At 42.8% G+C, this 16,873-nt stretch overlaps 1 protein-coding gene across 4 annotated transcripts in view; it reads left to right on the top strand.

Moving 5' to 3' along the window:
- Window positions 1–16,873, top strand: part of tmem86a (transmembrane protein 86A) — a 29,367-nt gene that overhangs the window by 1,201 nt on the left and 11,293 nt on the right. For 3 of the 4 annotated variants that reach the window (XR_013886815.1, XR_013886816.1, XM_080190334.1), the window contains exons 2-3: window positions 5,790–5,893; window positions 13,406–13,670. Coding sequence is in view for 2 of the 4 variants with exons in the window: in XM_080190334.1 (XP_080046460.1) it covers window positions 5,804–5,893; window positions 13,406–13,670 (355 nt within the window). In the remaining 2 variants the exon portion in view is untranslated. The remainder of the gene's footprint in view (window positions 1–5,789; window positions 5,894–13,405; window positions 13,671–16,873) is intronic. The other variant, XM_080190335.1, reaches the window with a different exon arrangement.

The following is a 16,873-nucleotide window of genomic DNA, read 5'->3' as shown; positions in this document are numbered from 1 at the left end:
GAAGCTATTCTTGAGTTGGTTGTTCTGTGATCTTAGACTTTTGTATCTTTTTCCTGATGGAGCATATATAATGGTGCAACGACGGTAAATCTCCCTCAATGTCAGCAAAACGAAGGAGATAGTCATCGACTTCAGGATGCGTAGTGGAGGACATGCCCTGTCTACATCAATGGTGATGAAGTGGAAATGGTTGAGAGCTTCAAGTTTCTACGTATCCAGTCATGCTTATCAAAGTGAAGGATGTTAATGCTGGAGATGGGACACCATCAACTTCAGATACCTCAGTGTCAGGATCAATCAGAGCGAAGTTAGTTATACAAAGAGGACCTTGGAGTTTGTGATGCCTCCAAGGTCAATTTATGTGGTCAGCAAGCACAGTGGTTAGCACTGCTGCCTCGCAGCGCCAGGAACCTGGGTTCGATTCCCAGCTTGGATACTGTTTGCACATGTCTGCACGCGTTTTCTCTGGGTGCTCTGGTTTCCCCTCTCAGTCTGAAAGATGTGCCAGTTAGGTGCATTGGCCATGCTAAATTCTTCCTTAGTACATCCGAACAGCTGCTAGAATGTGGCGACTAGGGGATTTTCAATTATTTTCAACTTCATTTTCATGCTAATGTAAGCCCACTTGTGGCACCAATAAATAAACTTTGAAACAACTAAATTCTGTAACGTGAAAATGAAGATTCTGTAGCTAGTCTACCCAGAATGGCTGCTCATCTCAAGATTGTAACTTGAGGAAAACAAATCACTGATACAAATGCTATACAAAATACTAAATTAGTGGGTTTTGTTAAACAAGTCATTTTAATCTATTCCAGCTGCTTACTGTTTAGTCTCCAAAATTTCCCATGCAATTGTATGATCCAACTCTTGATGGACACCAAGTACTCTTACCTGATTATTCACCCATCCCAGAGAGACATCTGGGTGTTAACCACACTCAATAGTACAGATATTGGAAATCGAAAATAAAAGCAAAAAATACTGGAAACACTCAGGATTTCAAGCAGCATATCTCCATAGAGAGAGAAACAGTTAACATTGAAACAATAAGTATTTTTCTCTACAGACGCTGAAAAACCTGCTGAGCCAAGTATTATTTGTTTTACTTCAGCTGTTATTTGTAGTTAGAAAACGTAGAGCTATTTTTCTTTAACATTTGTATTTACAACACTGTATGCCCTTGTACAATCGTATAAAGTATAATTGTCCAAAGAACTGTTTAAATATTCATTTTAAATAATTTAAAATTACAGCATTCTAGTCCTAGTATGTTTAAGGTACCAGTGATCCCAGTTTTTGTTGCTGAAAGATACTAACCAGCAGTATTACATCCGGCAATATGTACTCGGGTTACTAGCATGTAAATAAACTAGGGGCTACATTGTTTTAATTTCAAATTGGGTAAAAATTAGTACTGATCTAAAATAATAGTTGAGCATTTAGAATGTAAAAGTTCAGTGGAACATCAGTGTCTCTAAACTGTCACTTATTCTTCGGTAACCTGCCACAGGACGGTGGCACAGTGGTTAGCACTGCTGCCTGACTGTGCCAAGTACCTGGGTGACAGTTTGGAGTTTGCACGTTCTCTCTGCGTCGGTGTGGGTTTCCTCCAGGTGCTCCAGTTTCCTTCCACAGTCCAAAGATGTGCAGGATGGGTGGATTGGCTGTGCAGATTTGCCCATTAGTGTCCCAAAATGTGTGGGTTAGGGGGATTAGTGGGTAAATGCATGAGGTTACGGGACTAGGGCCTGGGTGGGATGCTCTCTTGGAGATCAGTGCAGAATTGATGGGTTGAATGGTCTCCTTCTCCATTGTAGGAATTGTATGATTCTACACTTGCTGCAGACTCATCTGGAGTGGCCATCAGTAATGTCACCAATAACCATGGTCACTGATGTTCAGTTTGGATTGTTATACAATCCAATTGCTTCTCATCTCATCACAGCCTTCTTGACCCAACCATTAACATGAGCTGAATGCTAAAGAAATTGATTTTTTTTCAGTCGTAGAGCGTGGACATCACGAGCAAGATCAGCATTTATTGTGCATTCCAAACTGCACTTGTTTGGTGAGCTACCTGCTTGAATCATCCCAATCTTTTGGTGTAAAGATACACCCACAGGTTGTTAGATAAGAAATCTAGAATTCTGGTCTCATGATATGTTTCCAAATCAGGATGGCCTGTGATTTAGACAGCAACTTGGAAATGTCAACATGGATAGTTCCCAAGCACTTGCAACCCTTGTCCTTTCAGTTCTTTAGGGAGTGCATGTTTGGAAGAAGCCATAGTGAATTGCTATGGATAGGCCACACTCTCAGCTGTGGTATGCCAGTAATAAAGGGGGGAATGTCTCAAAGTGGACAGTGCCAATCACATAGAATGCTTTGTCCTAGACAATGTCAAGCTTTTTGATCATCAAAAGCATTGGAAGATAGTTAAGCATAGGATTCTACCTTGTGGAACTCTTCCAGCAATATCCTGGGGTTGAAGTGATTGACATTCGCCAAGCACAATCATATTCCTTTATGCCAAGCATATATTCTTAAACGGGAGTGTTCTTCCCTTTTGGTTTCACTTTTATTAGGGCTTTTTGCTGCCACACTGGTTTGATTCCTTCCATGATACCAAGAGAAGTCACTCTCACTTCACACAAGCAATCAGGTTGGTAAGCTGCTAATTGACTAAGTTGGATTAGTTCTGCTTTTGTAGAAATGTCTATCAAGAAAAGCTTGGCAATTTTGTGAGTGCATCCTGTTGACAGACATACACCACTGATTGATGATTCAGTATTCACCCCTCAATTTCCTGGATTAAGCTTATTGGTCTTTATTGTGGGTGCACCAATCCACACGATTGGTGAGGATTCCATCCATTTTCAATCTCTCAAATGCATTGATCTCCACTATTTAGAAAGGACAAAGCCATCCAGTGAATGGGAGTGCCATCACTTTCATAATCCTGTCCAAGTCACACACCATCCTAACTTGAAGATATTTTGCTGTTCTTTCATTGACTTTGTGCCAATTCCTGGGTTATCCTGCCTGACAGCAATATGGGACACCACACAGATCACTGCAATTCAAGAAGAATGTCCATTACTGCCTTCTCAAGGGCAACTAGGTAGGCAATACTTGTTGGCCTTTCTAGTGGAAACACATTCTGACAATTAACAAAGAAAGAACCCACCACACCTTCAATTTCTAAGGACAATTATAGCCTTTTCTTTCCATTTGTCTCTAGTACCAATTTTTTTTAGGGCTGATTTCCATGTTGTGGGGCACTCCAATATTGTGTAGTTTGGTAGGAGAGAGGACAGCTACTTTCACTGTTTGTGAGAGCTGTGTTCTCTCGTCAACTATGGGGTGGCACGGTGGCACAGTGGTTAGCACTGCTGCCTCATACCTGGGTTTGATTCCGACTTGGGTTACTGTCTGTGCGAAGTCTCCACGTTCTCTCCATGTCTGCATGGGTTTTCCCCGGGTGCTCTGGTTTCCTCCCTCTGTCCGAAAGTTGTGCTGGTTAGGTGCATTGGCCATGGTAAATTATCCCTCAGTATACTTGAGTAGGTGCTGGTGTGTGGCGACTAGGAGATTTTCACAGTAACTTCATTGCAAAGTTAATGTAAACCTAGTTGTGACACTAATAAATTAACTTAACTATTTATGTTCTCATCCAATTTCTTAGTCTAGATTTACACCCAATGCTTATGTTACAATTTATACTTTGAGAAATATCACCTTTTGACATTGCAGAATAGTTTTTTTCTACCTAATATTCTTCTCTCTGCTTCTGGAGGCGCTGGCCAGCTCTGGAGTACAGGGGGTGCCAGCATCTCTTCAGTAATTCAGCCAAGTGCCCATTCTTCCTGTAAGAGTCTGGGTCATCAGTATAACTAAGTGGAAATATTTCAGATGGTTGTTTGTTCTGAAGCAAGGTTGGTTCTGTCATCTACAAAACAACTTTAGCCTAATAACTGGAATGAAGGATTTTTCCGATTCTTTTATAGTCATTGTACTATAGAATGAGTCAGTCTTGAGTTGCTCTTGTGTAGCCCCTAGTAATAGATTCAAAACAGCACCCAGTTAGTTGGTTATATGCCAGCCCTTTGGATACAAAGGGGAAGTCTCCTCAGTTCTGTACATGAGTTATAATATCTTTGTGCTGCTAGAAAACCTTCTTGATTAGTATCAATGGACTTGAGATATGTTAGCAACAGACCAGGAAGTGCAGTTCCCATGAGAGGAAATCTGTCAGCTCCCATGAGGCTGTTCACTATCAAAACAAACATTTGGAGTATATCCATTTTCACTGTTACTATCCATATTCATTGATTCTAAACAGGCTTTTATAGTACATTCACAAAGAGGAGGCCAATGAGTCAATGGCATGACCCATATGGTACTAATGATATAACAATAAGGATCATACGTTAATGTGTTCCAAAATGCAGCAAAACTAATTGATATGAAGCTGCAGTGCTACTTTTTGCTGGATGGGGGAGCGGGATACTTAAGTTATTGGCTGCATCTTTGCTGATTTTTGTTCTTTCTCAGTTATTGCACTTCAAAAGTAGTTTATTGTATGAAACAGATATTTCAAAGTAATTGATATATAAATGTGATTTTCAAAAATGTAATGTAGTAAGTAAGGCAACGGAAAACAATTTTCTTTTCAATATGGGTTTCTGTTATTAGAAATTGAGCCTTTTGGCTGACTCTGGGTCCTACTGCTAGCAGCAGCCAAAGTTTGGTCTTCCAGAGTCGCTTTTTGGCTAAGATGAAGTGTAAGCACTGAGGATAGTCAATGAGGATAAATCGAGGCTTCACCTGATGCAATTTTTTAAAGACATCTGGGCCTTTTGGCTCAGATGTAGCTCAGATCAAGCGCAGGAGGGGGTGTATTGCCTCATTCTGTCAGCTTGGGTCTAGTTTGATCAAGCCTAAGATGGGATGTGCATCCTGTCATGTTAGCTTGGATCTGATTTGTCCCTTGTGGGCTTAATTGGGTTTTTGATTAGGTCTAAAGTACCAAAAGGTACCAAATAAAATTGAGCCTGTTGGCTGAGGTCAAGCCCAAGATGGGGTGCAATGTAGTATCTTGTCAGCTTGGATCTTACTTGTTTCTCTCATGGGGACCATGAATTGAATTCAATTTGAATTTGGATCTTGGAGAAGGCAAGGAGATGGATTTGCGTTTGCCCAATCCGTGCTGAGCGTTGCCTTTAACATTAAGAATGGGGTTTAAAAAAATTAAAAATTGAGCCTTCTTTTGGTGAATTTTGTACTTACTAAAATGAGACATCTCCATTTAGGAGAATTGAGTACCTTCCATTCTAGCAGTGTGAGTGAGCATCGAGCACTCCCAGACACAGTTAAATGCAGAGCAAAACTCCCTTCACTGTCCAACAATGTGTATGGTCCCATTCTCTGGAGGACCATTCCCATTGTTCCATTTCCATTTCCCACACCAGTCATCCCCTGGCATCTCTAAGGGAAATTGCCTAGTGAGAGTTGATTTTGTGTTGTAGGCCCTCGCCCACTTGCTCATTCAGACAGGTTCTTTCTAGCCAACTGAGAAACGGATTTTCATCTGACCAGCCTGGACTTCATCTAAATCCAGTTTCCATAACGATAGTTACTGATCCACTGCATCAGGTCCGGGTGTCAATTCTTCTGCAGTTTGGAAGGTTTTACAAACATCTCATTCTCGTCTTCCCGTTGCACACAATATTCTAAGATCAAGTGGAAACTATTGGTAACCTGTTCTTTGGTATCTTGTTTGGTAGCCAGTCATGAAGGCATGCTTAAGGAGGCCGTGCAGATAACACTTATATTGAAGAATGATGCTAGGGAGCATGGAGTGTTTAAAACAGCAAAGCTTTATTTACAGGTACGTGTTCTCTTGCATGGCTGCTGATTCTCTGCCTGTTTCCCCACACAAGGGACTTATCTTTGGCATTACAGGTGAATACATTGATATAACAGAGCTTAAGTAAGCTAATGAAAATTAATATAAATACATAACACTGACACAGTCCCTCTTTTCAGTTGGTGAGCTCTCCACTGGGCTGCAGTGAATTATGAGTGTAAAACTCTGTCCCAACATTTGTGTAAATCAACAACATGCACCCGTGCATCCCATGGATCAGAGATATTGCCAAGAGAAATGTGAAAGTTAACTCAATGTTCTATGGATTGTTGTCGCTAAATCATCAGATGGTTTGTCTGACGATATTGGATGAACAGATATACCTGCAATAAATCATTGGGAAGACAGGAGCCATTCGCTTTGAGCCTTGCTCCAAACTTCATTCCTTCTATCTCTTGTTCTCTCTAGCAACTTTGAGAGTTTTTTAAATTCTTTCACAGGACCTGGGTGTCACTAGCTAGACCACAGTTTTTATTGGTTGAATCAGTTTGTCCACAATCTTGATGTCATAATGGCTCTGAAATGAAATGAGACACAAATCCATACTGTCACTAAGGCTTCTTTTATGTTCCTTCATGAGATGTGTGCATCACTGGCTAGGCCAGCATTTATTGCCTATCCCTAAGTGTCCTTGAGAAGGTGGTGATGTGCTGCCTTCTTGAATCACTGCACTGCATTTGGTACAGGTATACCCAGGGTGCTATTAGGGAGAGAATTCAGGATTTTAACCGAGCAATACTGAAGAAACAGCAATATGGATCCAAGTCAGAATGGTGCATGATTTGGAGGGGAACCTGTAGGTGGTAGTTTCCCATGCAACTGCTGCCCTTGATCTTCTAGGTGGTAGAGATTGTGACTTTGGGAGGATTCTTCGTTAGTTGATATACACGGCTGTCACTGTGTATTGGTGGTGGAGGGAGTGAATGTTTATTATGGTGGGTGGGATGCCAGCCAGGCAAGCTGCTTTATACTGGATTGTGTTTGAACTGCTTGATTGTTGTTGGAACTGTGCTCATCAAGTCAAGTGGAGAGACTTTGGGACTTGTGCCTTGTAGATGGTAGACTAGATAAGCTTTGAGGAGTCAGGAGGTGAGTGGAATTGCCAGCCTCTGATCTACAGTTAGAATCCATAGAATCTCTACACTACAGGAGGAGGCCATTCAGCCCATCAAGTCTGCACCGACTCTGACAAGTGTCTTAATGTGGAGATGCCGGCATTGGACTGGGGTAAGCATAGTAAGAAGTTTCACAACATCAGGTTAAAGTCCAACAGGTTTATTTGGCAGCACACACTTTTGGAGCGCTGCTGCTTCATCAGGTGAGTGAGGACTTGTGTTTACAAACAGGGCATATACAGATACAAACTCAATTTATAAGATAATCGTTGGAATACCAGTCTTTACTGGCAATCAAGTCTTAAGGGTACAGACAATGTGAGTAGAGAGAGGGCCACGCACAAGTTAAAGAGTTGTGTATTGGCTCAAAGCCAGGACAGTTAGTGAGAAATAGTGGTAACCCCACATCTTGCCTAGGCTTGCAAAATGTCACTAACTGTCCTTGCTGGAGCAAATACACATCTCTTTAATTTGTGCTTGGCCCTCTCTCCACTCACATTGCCTGTACCTTTAAGACTTGATTACCTGTAAAGACTCGAATTCCAACCATTATCTTGTAAATTGAGTTTGTGTCTGTATATGCCCTGTTTGTGAACACAAGTCTTAACTTACCTGATGAAGGAGCAGTGCTCTGAAAGCTTGTGCTGCCAAATTAATACTGTTGGACTTTAAGATGTTGTTGTGAGACTTCTAAGAGTGTCTTACCCAGGCCTTCTCCCCCACCCTATCCCCTGTAACCCCACACAGTTACTATGGATAATCCGTTCAACTTGCACATCTTCGGACTATGGGAGGAAATTGGAGCACCTAGAGGAAACACCTGCAGACACTAGGAGAATGTATGGAGTTTGCACCATCACCCAAGGCCTGAATTGAACCTGGGTTCCTGGAGCTGTGAGACAGCAATGCTAACCACTGTGCCATCCCAACAATGTGAGTAGAGAGAGGGCCAAGCACAAGTTACACTTCCTTCAATATGAAGCACATTTGTCAGTGATGGGATTCGAACACACGCCCCCACAGAGACTGGAGCTGTTTTAATCAAGCACTTTAGACCACTCAGCCAAGGTGTCATATCCACCTTGAAACCACTGTATTTATATGGCTAGTTCAGTTCCATTTCTGATCAATGATAACCCCCAGGATGTTAAAAGTGGGAAATTTAGCGATGGTATTGCCAATAAATGTCAAGAGACAATGGTTAGATTCCCTCTAGTTGGAGATAGCACTCGTGTAGCGCGAGTATTACTTGCCACTTGTCAGCTCAAGCCTCAGTATTGTCCACATTTAGCTGAACATGGACATGGGCTGCTTCAGATTGCCTATTTTGTCTTTGTAACATTGCCTGATTCTTTACCTGCCGTAGCTCAGCTGCTTATATAACCCTCTTACACTGTCCTTAAAGCCTACCTCTTTGTCCAGACTTTTGGCCACCATGCCGTAATATTACCTTGCATAGCTTGATGCCAAATTTTGCTTTATAACACTCTTGTGAAGTGCCTTGGGATATTTAATTACTTTAAAGGCACAATATAAATACGATTTGTTATTGTGAGGAAGAAATAGCAGTCCCACCCAATGCCAAATCTCCAGTTCCTGTTTGGAACATTGTGGCCTGAACTCCCTTTGAACACAGGGAATGCAGGATAATGAGTGTGTTAGAGAACTGAATGGTGCATTGGATTATACACTGGTCTCTCATTTCTTTGACAAAGTTCAGCTTAGGCTGACCTGGATATGAGTCTCCTTCTTGGCTCTAAGTGGCTATTACAGATTCATATTGGCAGTTCTCAAGTCTGTTCGTGGCACTAAACATTGACATAAGTTGGCATTAAGATACTTATTGAAAGAAGCTGTAACAATAGCTGTTGTGGAAATACTGTTGAGGTTGGGGTTAGATTTGCTTCTGGGGCAAAGGAAATTGAGCTTTACTTTGCATTTAATTTATGCTGTCCTTGATGGTGCAGTAAAGAGGGACCTTTCCTCTGCATCTAATCATGCTGTACCTGATCCTGTACATGCTCGATATAATTCCAAGTAAAAGGGGGAACGATGGGGCACTGTAACTTTTCAGGAATGTAGCTGGTGGCAGACATTCTCATTTCCTTCCATCAGTAATGCTCCTTTGTATAGCTTAGCATATACAGCTAGACTAAAATATTGTCACCAGTTTGCATGGTCTTTGTACTACATTAAACAGAAGGAAATATTAAAGTTTAATTCGAAGAGTGAAATGCAAAAACAGATTTCTACCATTGGTTGAGGGGAAATTGTTGCTAAAATCATCCCTTGCAGAACCCCTTCAGAACTAGGCTTTGTAACTCTTCTTCCTCTCATCTTTCTGATAATTCTGCTTTTAATGTAATTTTCACATGCACTATACTTTACTTTAATCTGGAGTTTCTCCAGATTGCACATCTAACTAGAGCAGATCACGTGTGCCAAGGATTCAACTTTGGAAAAAAAGGGAGCATGGTGCAAGGAGTCCCTATCCCTCGGCTGGAATGTTTATCGGCTAATTTATAAATTGGCATGGATGATGAGGGATGAAGTAAAAGTCAGATGTGCCTGTGAGAACTCGGCTTCAGTAGAGAAAGTAGATAGAAATGATGACTAAGGGAAGGAGTTTTATCTCTTTTTCAGTCGCTTAGAGCAGTGTTGAGCAATGTAGGCTAGTGCATGGGTACATGAGTGGCCCTCCTTCATCTCAGTGGGTCATAGGTTTGAAATTTAGCATGTTTGCTGACCATGACTCCATGAATAAGATCAAACGCATTTAGTACACAGAGTGTTTCATAATGAGTTATAGAAAAAGCTTAATCATGTATTATTTTAATACAAATGTCATCAATGTCAAATGGTAGAAACAAAAGAAATATTTATACTTTGGACGCAGAGGGAGGGTTTGGCTCTCCCAATCAATGTTGTGCACAATCACCATACCCCTCACTTCACGTGCCCTTGCTTTAGTGTGTAGGAAAAAAAATACACAGATGAAATCAGCGGGATGCAGCAACCCTGTGTGTGTGGACTGTGAGCGACAGAATGTCTCGAAGGCTGCACTCAGAATCCAGATGGGCGGCATGTGGCCCCTAGGCCTCAGGTTGCCCACCGCTGGTTTTGAGAATGAATAGCCCAGCGAGACCAAAGCAGGCCACTTGGGACTGATATCAGGGGTAGGTGAGAGAGGAATGGGAAATTGAGGCAATTGGATTTTGCATTGGCAGTTAACAGTTCAGCTTAGCATATGAGAAATTAAAACTGAATGGGACTTGCAGGTTCAGGTGTCATTATGAAATATGAATGAGTTCAAATGCAGAAAGAGAGAGAGGCATTATGGATTGGCATTATTCCAAGTTTTTATTTGTAAGCCTGAGGCATGAAAGCTATGGGAGTAATTAAACTAAACAACATGGCAATAAAAAGCTTTACACTACAATTGGAAAGGCAAATTAGCCAGCTGACGGTGAATGCTCCTTTTGGCTACTCTAATGAAGGAAGCTGTGTATTAACCGTTCTGGTTGGAAGAGGGTTAAGTCATTTTTTTTTTATGCGGGTGTTTTGTGAGTGTGGTGAAACCATGTGACAGTACCTCAACCTACTTTTGAAACTTTAGATTCCACAAACAGCCGGCAAGCAGCAGGCAGCCCAGAGCTTTCTGTGAAAGTAATCTTAGTACGTACAGAGTTTAAACAGTCAGCAGTTTCCCATTGAGGTGAAGAACAATATGATATCCCTGGAAAAAAGAAGCAGCTGAAGGGAACAGAAGGAATGAGTAAAGTGGCAAATATTTACTGTACTCAGTTCTGTCAACCTACAGCATTATTAGTTAAATGATAGCTGCTAATAGAAAACTGTGGAGAGCTGGTGTTATCTTTCTCCACTCAGGTTCTGGAGATGCCAGCTATGAGTTGCTAGGAGTACGGTTACACAAGGTGTCAGGACCATTCTGGCACCAGCTTCAACATGTGAGCTGGTAGAACCTTCATCTATAGTGGGTTCACAGGTGGATCGAGTTCACCTTTGACAGGACTGTCCAGTGCGAGCTTTGGAAAGCGGTCAACAACTTTAACCTTGTATTTTCTCGTCTCTTAGCCTAATAGGGAGGCAGTTGTCGGGCTGCGATAGCTGCCCTGATTTAGGATTGGTTCTGACACCTGGAAGTCTTAGGATGCTCCTGGTGTGGGCTGACCCATTGCAAAAACTGAAACTCCCTCTAACCCACCTGTCATACTGCATGCATTCCTCCCCTCGGGTCACCTCAAATCCTTCTCACTCCAGTTACTCATTCTACTAAGTTCGGAGCTGAGTTTCATTTTAGACATACAAATTAGGCCAGGGAATTAAAATGGCCTGGAGTTCACAATGGCATTGAATTCACAAACAAGTTTGGCCCTTAACAAAACTCCTCAAGCCTTTCACATGCTGTACTTATTGCAAGGAGGGCATAGATGAGAAATTTGAGGCTTATGCTGCAAATAGCATTCTGAACACTTCATCAATGTTTGGACAGCTGTGAGTAGTGTATTCTTCAGTTTTGTTTATGCTTTCTCAGGATTTTCTGTTGGAGACATATTAGTCAGAAAATTACCCCAAGTAAATCTGGAAGGAGTGATTTGGTAACCCGGATGACTTAAAGGCTCTTTAAAAGTGGTGGACAAGTCTAGATTCTGGGATTCCTGACCCCATTCCAAGGCTTTCCAGTTTTCAGGAGCATCTCTTTAAGGGTTCAGGATATTTGAGTCATGACCACTCTTGACTTGGCAGGTTCCATTTTAGGGATAGGCATTTCCAAGTCTTCCACAATTTTCATGGAGTTAGGCCAGGTTTGCAGAGTCATGGTTCACAGCACCTCAGAGGTGAAATGACCATAGCCTGCATGAGGGAACACTTTGAAAGATGTGTTCAAAGGTCCTCCCCATGCATTTAATGCCAGGCTATGTCCCTCCACCCACACTCATGGCTCCTCATACCCCCATGCAAAGCTATGGCATTTTCATGCCCATAACCCACTAACCACTGTAAAGAACCAATGAATTCAGTAGTGATAATAGGATATTTGTTTTTAAAAAATGCTTGAAGAAGGTATTACTTTCCACTGCTTTTTTAAAAAAAAGTCATTTCACTCAATCATTCAGACCCTTTGAAATGTCAGTAGCAGGAATTGCAAGCACTTGAAACCTCCTAACCTCCTGTTTTAAATAAAAATTGTGCAGCTGATAGCAGAGGAGAGCTGTCCATCAAGCAATCTTTATTTTCATGAAGTGAAGTTTCGAGTGCTTGCTGCATCTGCCTTTGATATTTCAGAATGGATGAATGACACTTTAATTGTCGTGTACTAAAAGGATTTTTTTAAAACATGGTGGAAAGTAATGAAGAATGACCTTTTTAAAATGTTTTTTCATTTGTCCTATTGTCACTGTATGATGAATTGGTTCTATACAGAACCGCCCCCTCCCCCCCTCCCCCATGGCGTGTTTCTTGGCAGTGGGAGGAGACCTGCTATGAGCCAGTAGCCAGGATCTTCAGGTCCCTTCACTGTCAATGGTATTTTCCATTGAATCCACCCCACACAGCCAGGAAATTAGTGGCAGGAGTGTGCTGCTGGCAGGACCAGAAGAACCCACCGGTGGGAAGGGAGAGAACATCCCACCCGTTGTATTGTGGGTCAATGGGAATAGAATTGCCATTATGTGACATTGGAGTGGGTGGAGAGGCATAGCTTGGCATGAAGGGCTATGAAGGTGTATGGTGGGGCATGAATGGGTCATAGGGATTGTGTGAGGAGTTTAGGGTTGAGATGTTGGGACAGTGTGGCTTACGATTTTCGTTATAACTGGGATGAAGTCCCACAGCTCCATGGTGGGCCTTTTAAACAGTCTGCCTCGGCACTTGGTAGCATCTATTGTTTCCTCAGCCTGCATTCACCCTTATGAGATGAAAGTTTGTCCCAAGGTGGGTGCATGAAACCAGGAATTTTCCTGACTCCTGCTACCCACTTTGGTGATGTAAATCCAGGCCCGTGCTTGGGTTTTAAAATCCTGTGAGAGTTCAGAATGGGTTAGATTGATGGGGGGGAAGTGGTTCCTCAGTCTGAGGACCTGGGAAAAGAATCAATTACAGAAGGAGACAGAGAGATGGTGCTTGATTTCAGCACAATGAGTAGGAAGTAAGTGTTGTTGCAGCTCAGGAGCAGGAAATTAATTGGAGTAATGACCATAGTAATATCCATAAGGTAAAGATTGAATAGATCGTGGAAAATATGATAGAATAACAGAAGCTGTCATGTATCAATACAGTGGGTCTGATTTCAGTATGATAACTGACTGTGTCTTTCTCTTTTTACTACCCTGTATAGGTTAAAAATGAGGGGCCTAAGTTAGTGCCTTTCTTTAAGGCCACCTGTGTGTACTTTGTTCTCTGGCTACCAACCTCCAGTCCATCATGGTTCAGTGCATTGATCAAATGCCTGCCTATCTTCTGTCTTTGGGTATTCTTGTTGGCTCATGGAATCAACTTCCTGGGAACACGCTCCAGCGCAAGGAAGATCTTGGCAGGACTGATATTTTCTGCTTTGGGAGATGCTTTTCTTATATGGCAGGAGCAAGGATATTTTGTCCATGGTGAGTGGATCTGAGAAGTGGTGTTCTAAACAGTGTCATACTTGTTGCATGTCTGGTGAATAAAGAGTGTTCTCTCTGCTCTGGAATATGAGAGGCTGTGTCAGTGATTGTATGTGTGCTGATGATTAGGGCCTGTGCCCATGTGCTGGCACTGTGATATCCCAGTACATGCACTGGTGGTGTGAGGTCCCAATGCCAGTGCACTGACAGATCATAAGAAATAGGAACAGGAGGAGGCTTTTTGGCTCTTCAAGCCTGCTCTGCCATTTAGCAAGGCCGTAGCTAATATTGTGATTTAATCCCACTTTACTTCATGCCGTTCAAACCACTTTACTTCCCTGTTGATCAAAATTATGTCAGTTGAGCCTTGAATATATTCAATGATCTAGCCTCCACTGCTCTTTGGGGGGAGGAAAAATTCCAAAAGTGAATTGACTCTCTGAAAGAAGAAAGGGGCGATTCTCTCAAACAAAATTCTATAAGTGTCAAATTTGCATAAAAACCAGAGTAAATCCTGCTGGTATTTTCAGCAGGATTTTCAAAATGAATCTCCCACACTCTTGTGTACTGCAGAATGCAGTGGCATGAATGTTACAAAAATTCAGGGCACGGGGATCTATTCCCACTGGGGAGGCTGGCACTATAGCGCTAAGCAAGCCACTGCACATGTGCCAATTTGTCAGCGTCGAGATCAAACTTGCACAGTAGCCCCACACTGCCGGCTCGAATGCTGGTCAGCTCCGCAACCCTTCTTTGCTGACCGTCTGATTTTCCCGCCCCCACCCTCCAATGCCTCAATCATTAACTTCCTGGATGTGCCTGGCCAGCTTCAACACCCACCCCCTGCCCCACCAAACCAGCCTGATGCCTGGTGGGCAGTGCCAAGATGCCTCTGGGCACTGGCACTTTGCTCCTTGGGCAGTGTCAGGAGGCCACATGTTTTTTCCACCCTGCCCCCTTCATTCTAGTGGGGTTAGGCTGCCAGCTCTTCGTCAGTGGGGAGTTATTGTAAATCCCACAGGAATGAACCAGTCCTGGCTTGGGTGGGGTACAAATTCTAGTGGGCCTGGAGACTTCAGTCCCAGGTCCGCAAATGATGCGTAAAATATATTTAAATTAGGATTAGAATAATTTATACAGGTCTGTGCCGACTTCTGGCACAGAGCTGACGGCACTGGAAATCCAGCTGCCAGAGACTCAGAGGCTGTGGTGTCCAGCTGGAAGCCCTTAAACCAGCCTCTGTTTGTGTCTTCCGGCTCGCTTCACTACAAAAGTGCAGTGGACTGGCAGAATCACCCTAGAAATTTCTTCTCTGTCTTGAAAGGGAGGTCCCTTTATTTTTAAACTCTGTCCCTTAGTTCTAAATTAACCCACGAGAGGTAACATCCTCATCTGCTGGGGCACGATGCTCTGTCCCTGCTACATTCTGGTTATTCCTACCCAGTCCTATTGCCTTGCCCTTTGTATTTAATTTACCACATCTCCCCTCACGTGATCATTACCTCACTATTTAGTTTGAAGCCTTCTCTACAGCTTTTGTTGTTATATGACTCATCAGATCACTGGTTCCCAGTATGGATCAGATGAGGTTGAACACTTCATCTCCTCAGTACCATTTCTCCCACACCAACCTTTGAACCACAAATTCAGCTCTCTAATCATAACCCTATGCCAATTTGCTCACAGCGCAGCTAGTAATCCAGAAATTATTGCTTTTCTGGTTCTGCATTTGAACTCAGCTTCTGGCTGCACCTAACCCTTAAGCAGGACCTCTTCTTGTCTGACTTATCTCATGGATACCTATGACAACTAGATCCTCTTCTCAATCCCCAAACCTGGCTCACTCACAGTCACACCCTCCTGTCCTTGACCATAGACTAAATCAGAAGATCCTAGACTAAGGGACTTGACTACTGTTTGGAATGGAATGTCCAGGTAAATTCCCCTCTCCCTGATGCATTGCAGTGTCTGCAGTTCAGGCTTCAGCTCAGGAACTCTAACCAGGGGATCTGTGCTGGGCCTTCTATTGTTCATTATTTATAGAAACAACATAGATGACTATGTGAGGGGTAGAATCAGTAAGTTTGCCGATGACACAAAGATTGGCTGGATGGTTAACAGTGAGGTTGAATGCCTTGGGTTATAGGAAGATATAGACAAGGTGGTCAAATGGGCGGATAAGTGGCAGATGGAATTTAACCCTGAAAAGTGTGAGGTGATGCATTTTTGGAAGGAGTAATTTGACAAGGAAATATACTATGAAAGGTCAGACACTGGGAAGTTCTGAAGAACAAAGGGACCTTGCCATTTTTGCCCATGGATCTCTGAAGGCAGAAAAGCAGGCTAATAGTGGTGAAAAATGCATATGGCACACTCGCCTTTATCAATTGGGGTATAGATTACAAAAGCAGAGAGGTCATGATGGAATTGTATAGAATTTGAGGCTACAGCTGGAGTACAGTGTACATTTCTGGTTGCCACATTGTAGGAAGGATATGAACCCACTGGAGGGGGTGCAAAGGCGATTCACCAGCCTGGGATAGAACATTTAAGTTATAAAGTGAGGTTGGGTAGGCTTGGATTGTTTTCTCTGGAACAGAGAAGACAGGGATGACCTGATTGAGCGATTCAAGATTATGAGGGGCTAGGACAGGGTGGATAGGGAGCAACGGTTCCCCTTAGATGAAGGTTAGTTACGAGGGGACACAAGTTAAAAGTGAGAGTGGGAGGTTTAGGGGAGATTTGAGGAAAAACATTTTTACTCAGTGGTGATGGTCTGGAATGCAGTGCCTGGGAGGGTGATGGAGGTGGGATGCCTCACATACCTGGCTGAGTACTTGGCACACCATAACATTCAAGGCTGTGGGTCAAGTGCTGGCAAGTGGGATTGGGTGGACAGGTAAGGGCCTTTCATGCATTAGTGCAGATTTGATGGGCCGAAGGGCCTCTTTTGCATTGTATGATTCTGTGAACTACATCTGCAACAAATGTCTGCAGCTTGAGAAATTACAGCTCAGAGTTCATGAGCTGAGAAAATGCTCACCATCCAAGCAGTCACTCACCTTTCTCCTTGTTACCTCTGTAGCAATGGGGTGAGGTCTCAGAGACCTGATCCCCAGGGTGAGACTCCACAGTGTCTGACTTACTGGGAGAGATCCCAGAGTATTATTTCTTTGTTGTCTTTCCCTTCATGTCAGCTGCAA

This window comes from Carcharhinus amblyrhynchos, chromosome 6, assembly GCF_965287045.1.
Source record: "Carcharhinus amblyrhynchos chromosome 6, sCarAmb.v2.hapA, whole genome shotgun sequence".
Classification (NCBI taxonomy): Eukaryota; Metazoa; Chordata; class Chondrichthyes; order Carcharhiniformes; family Carcharhinidae; genus Carcharhinus; species Carcharhinus amblyrhynchos.
The sequence above is the reverse complement of the archived record's forward strand: the minus strand, read 5'-3'. Positions and strand labels throughout refer to the sequence as shown.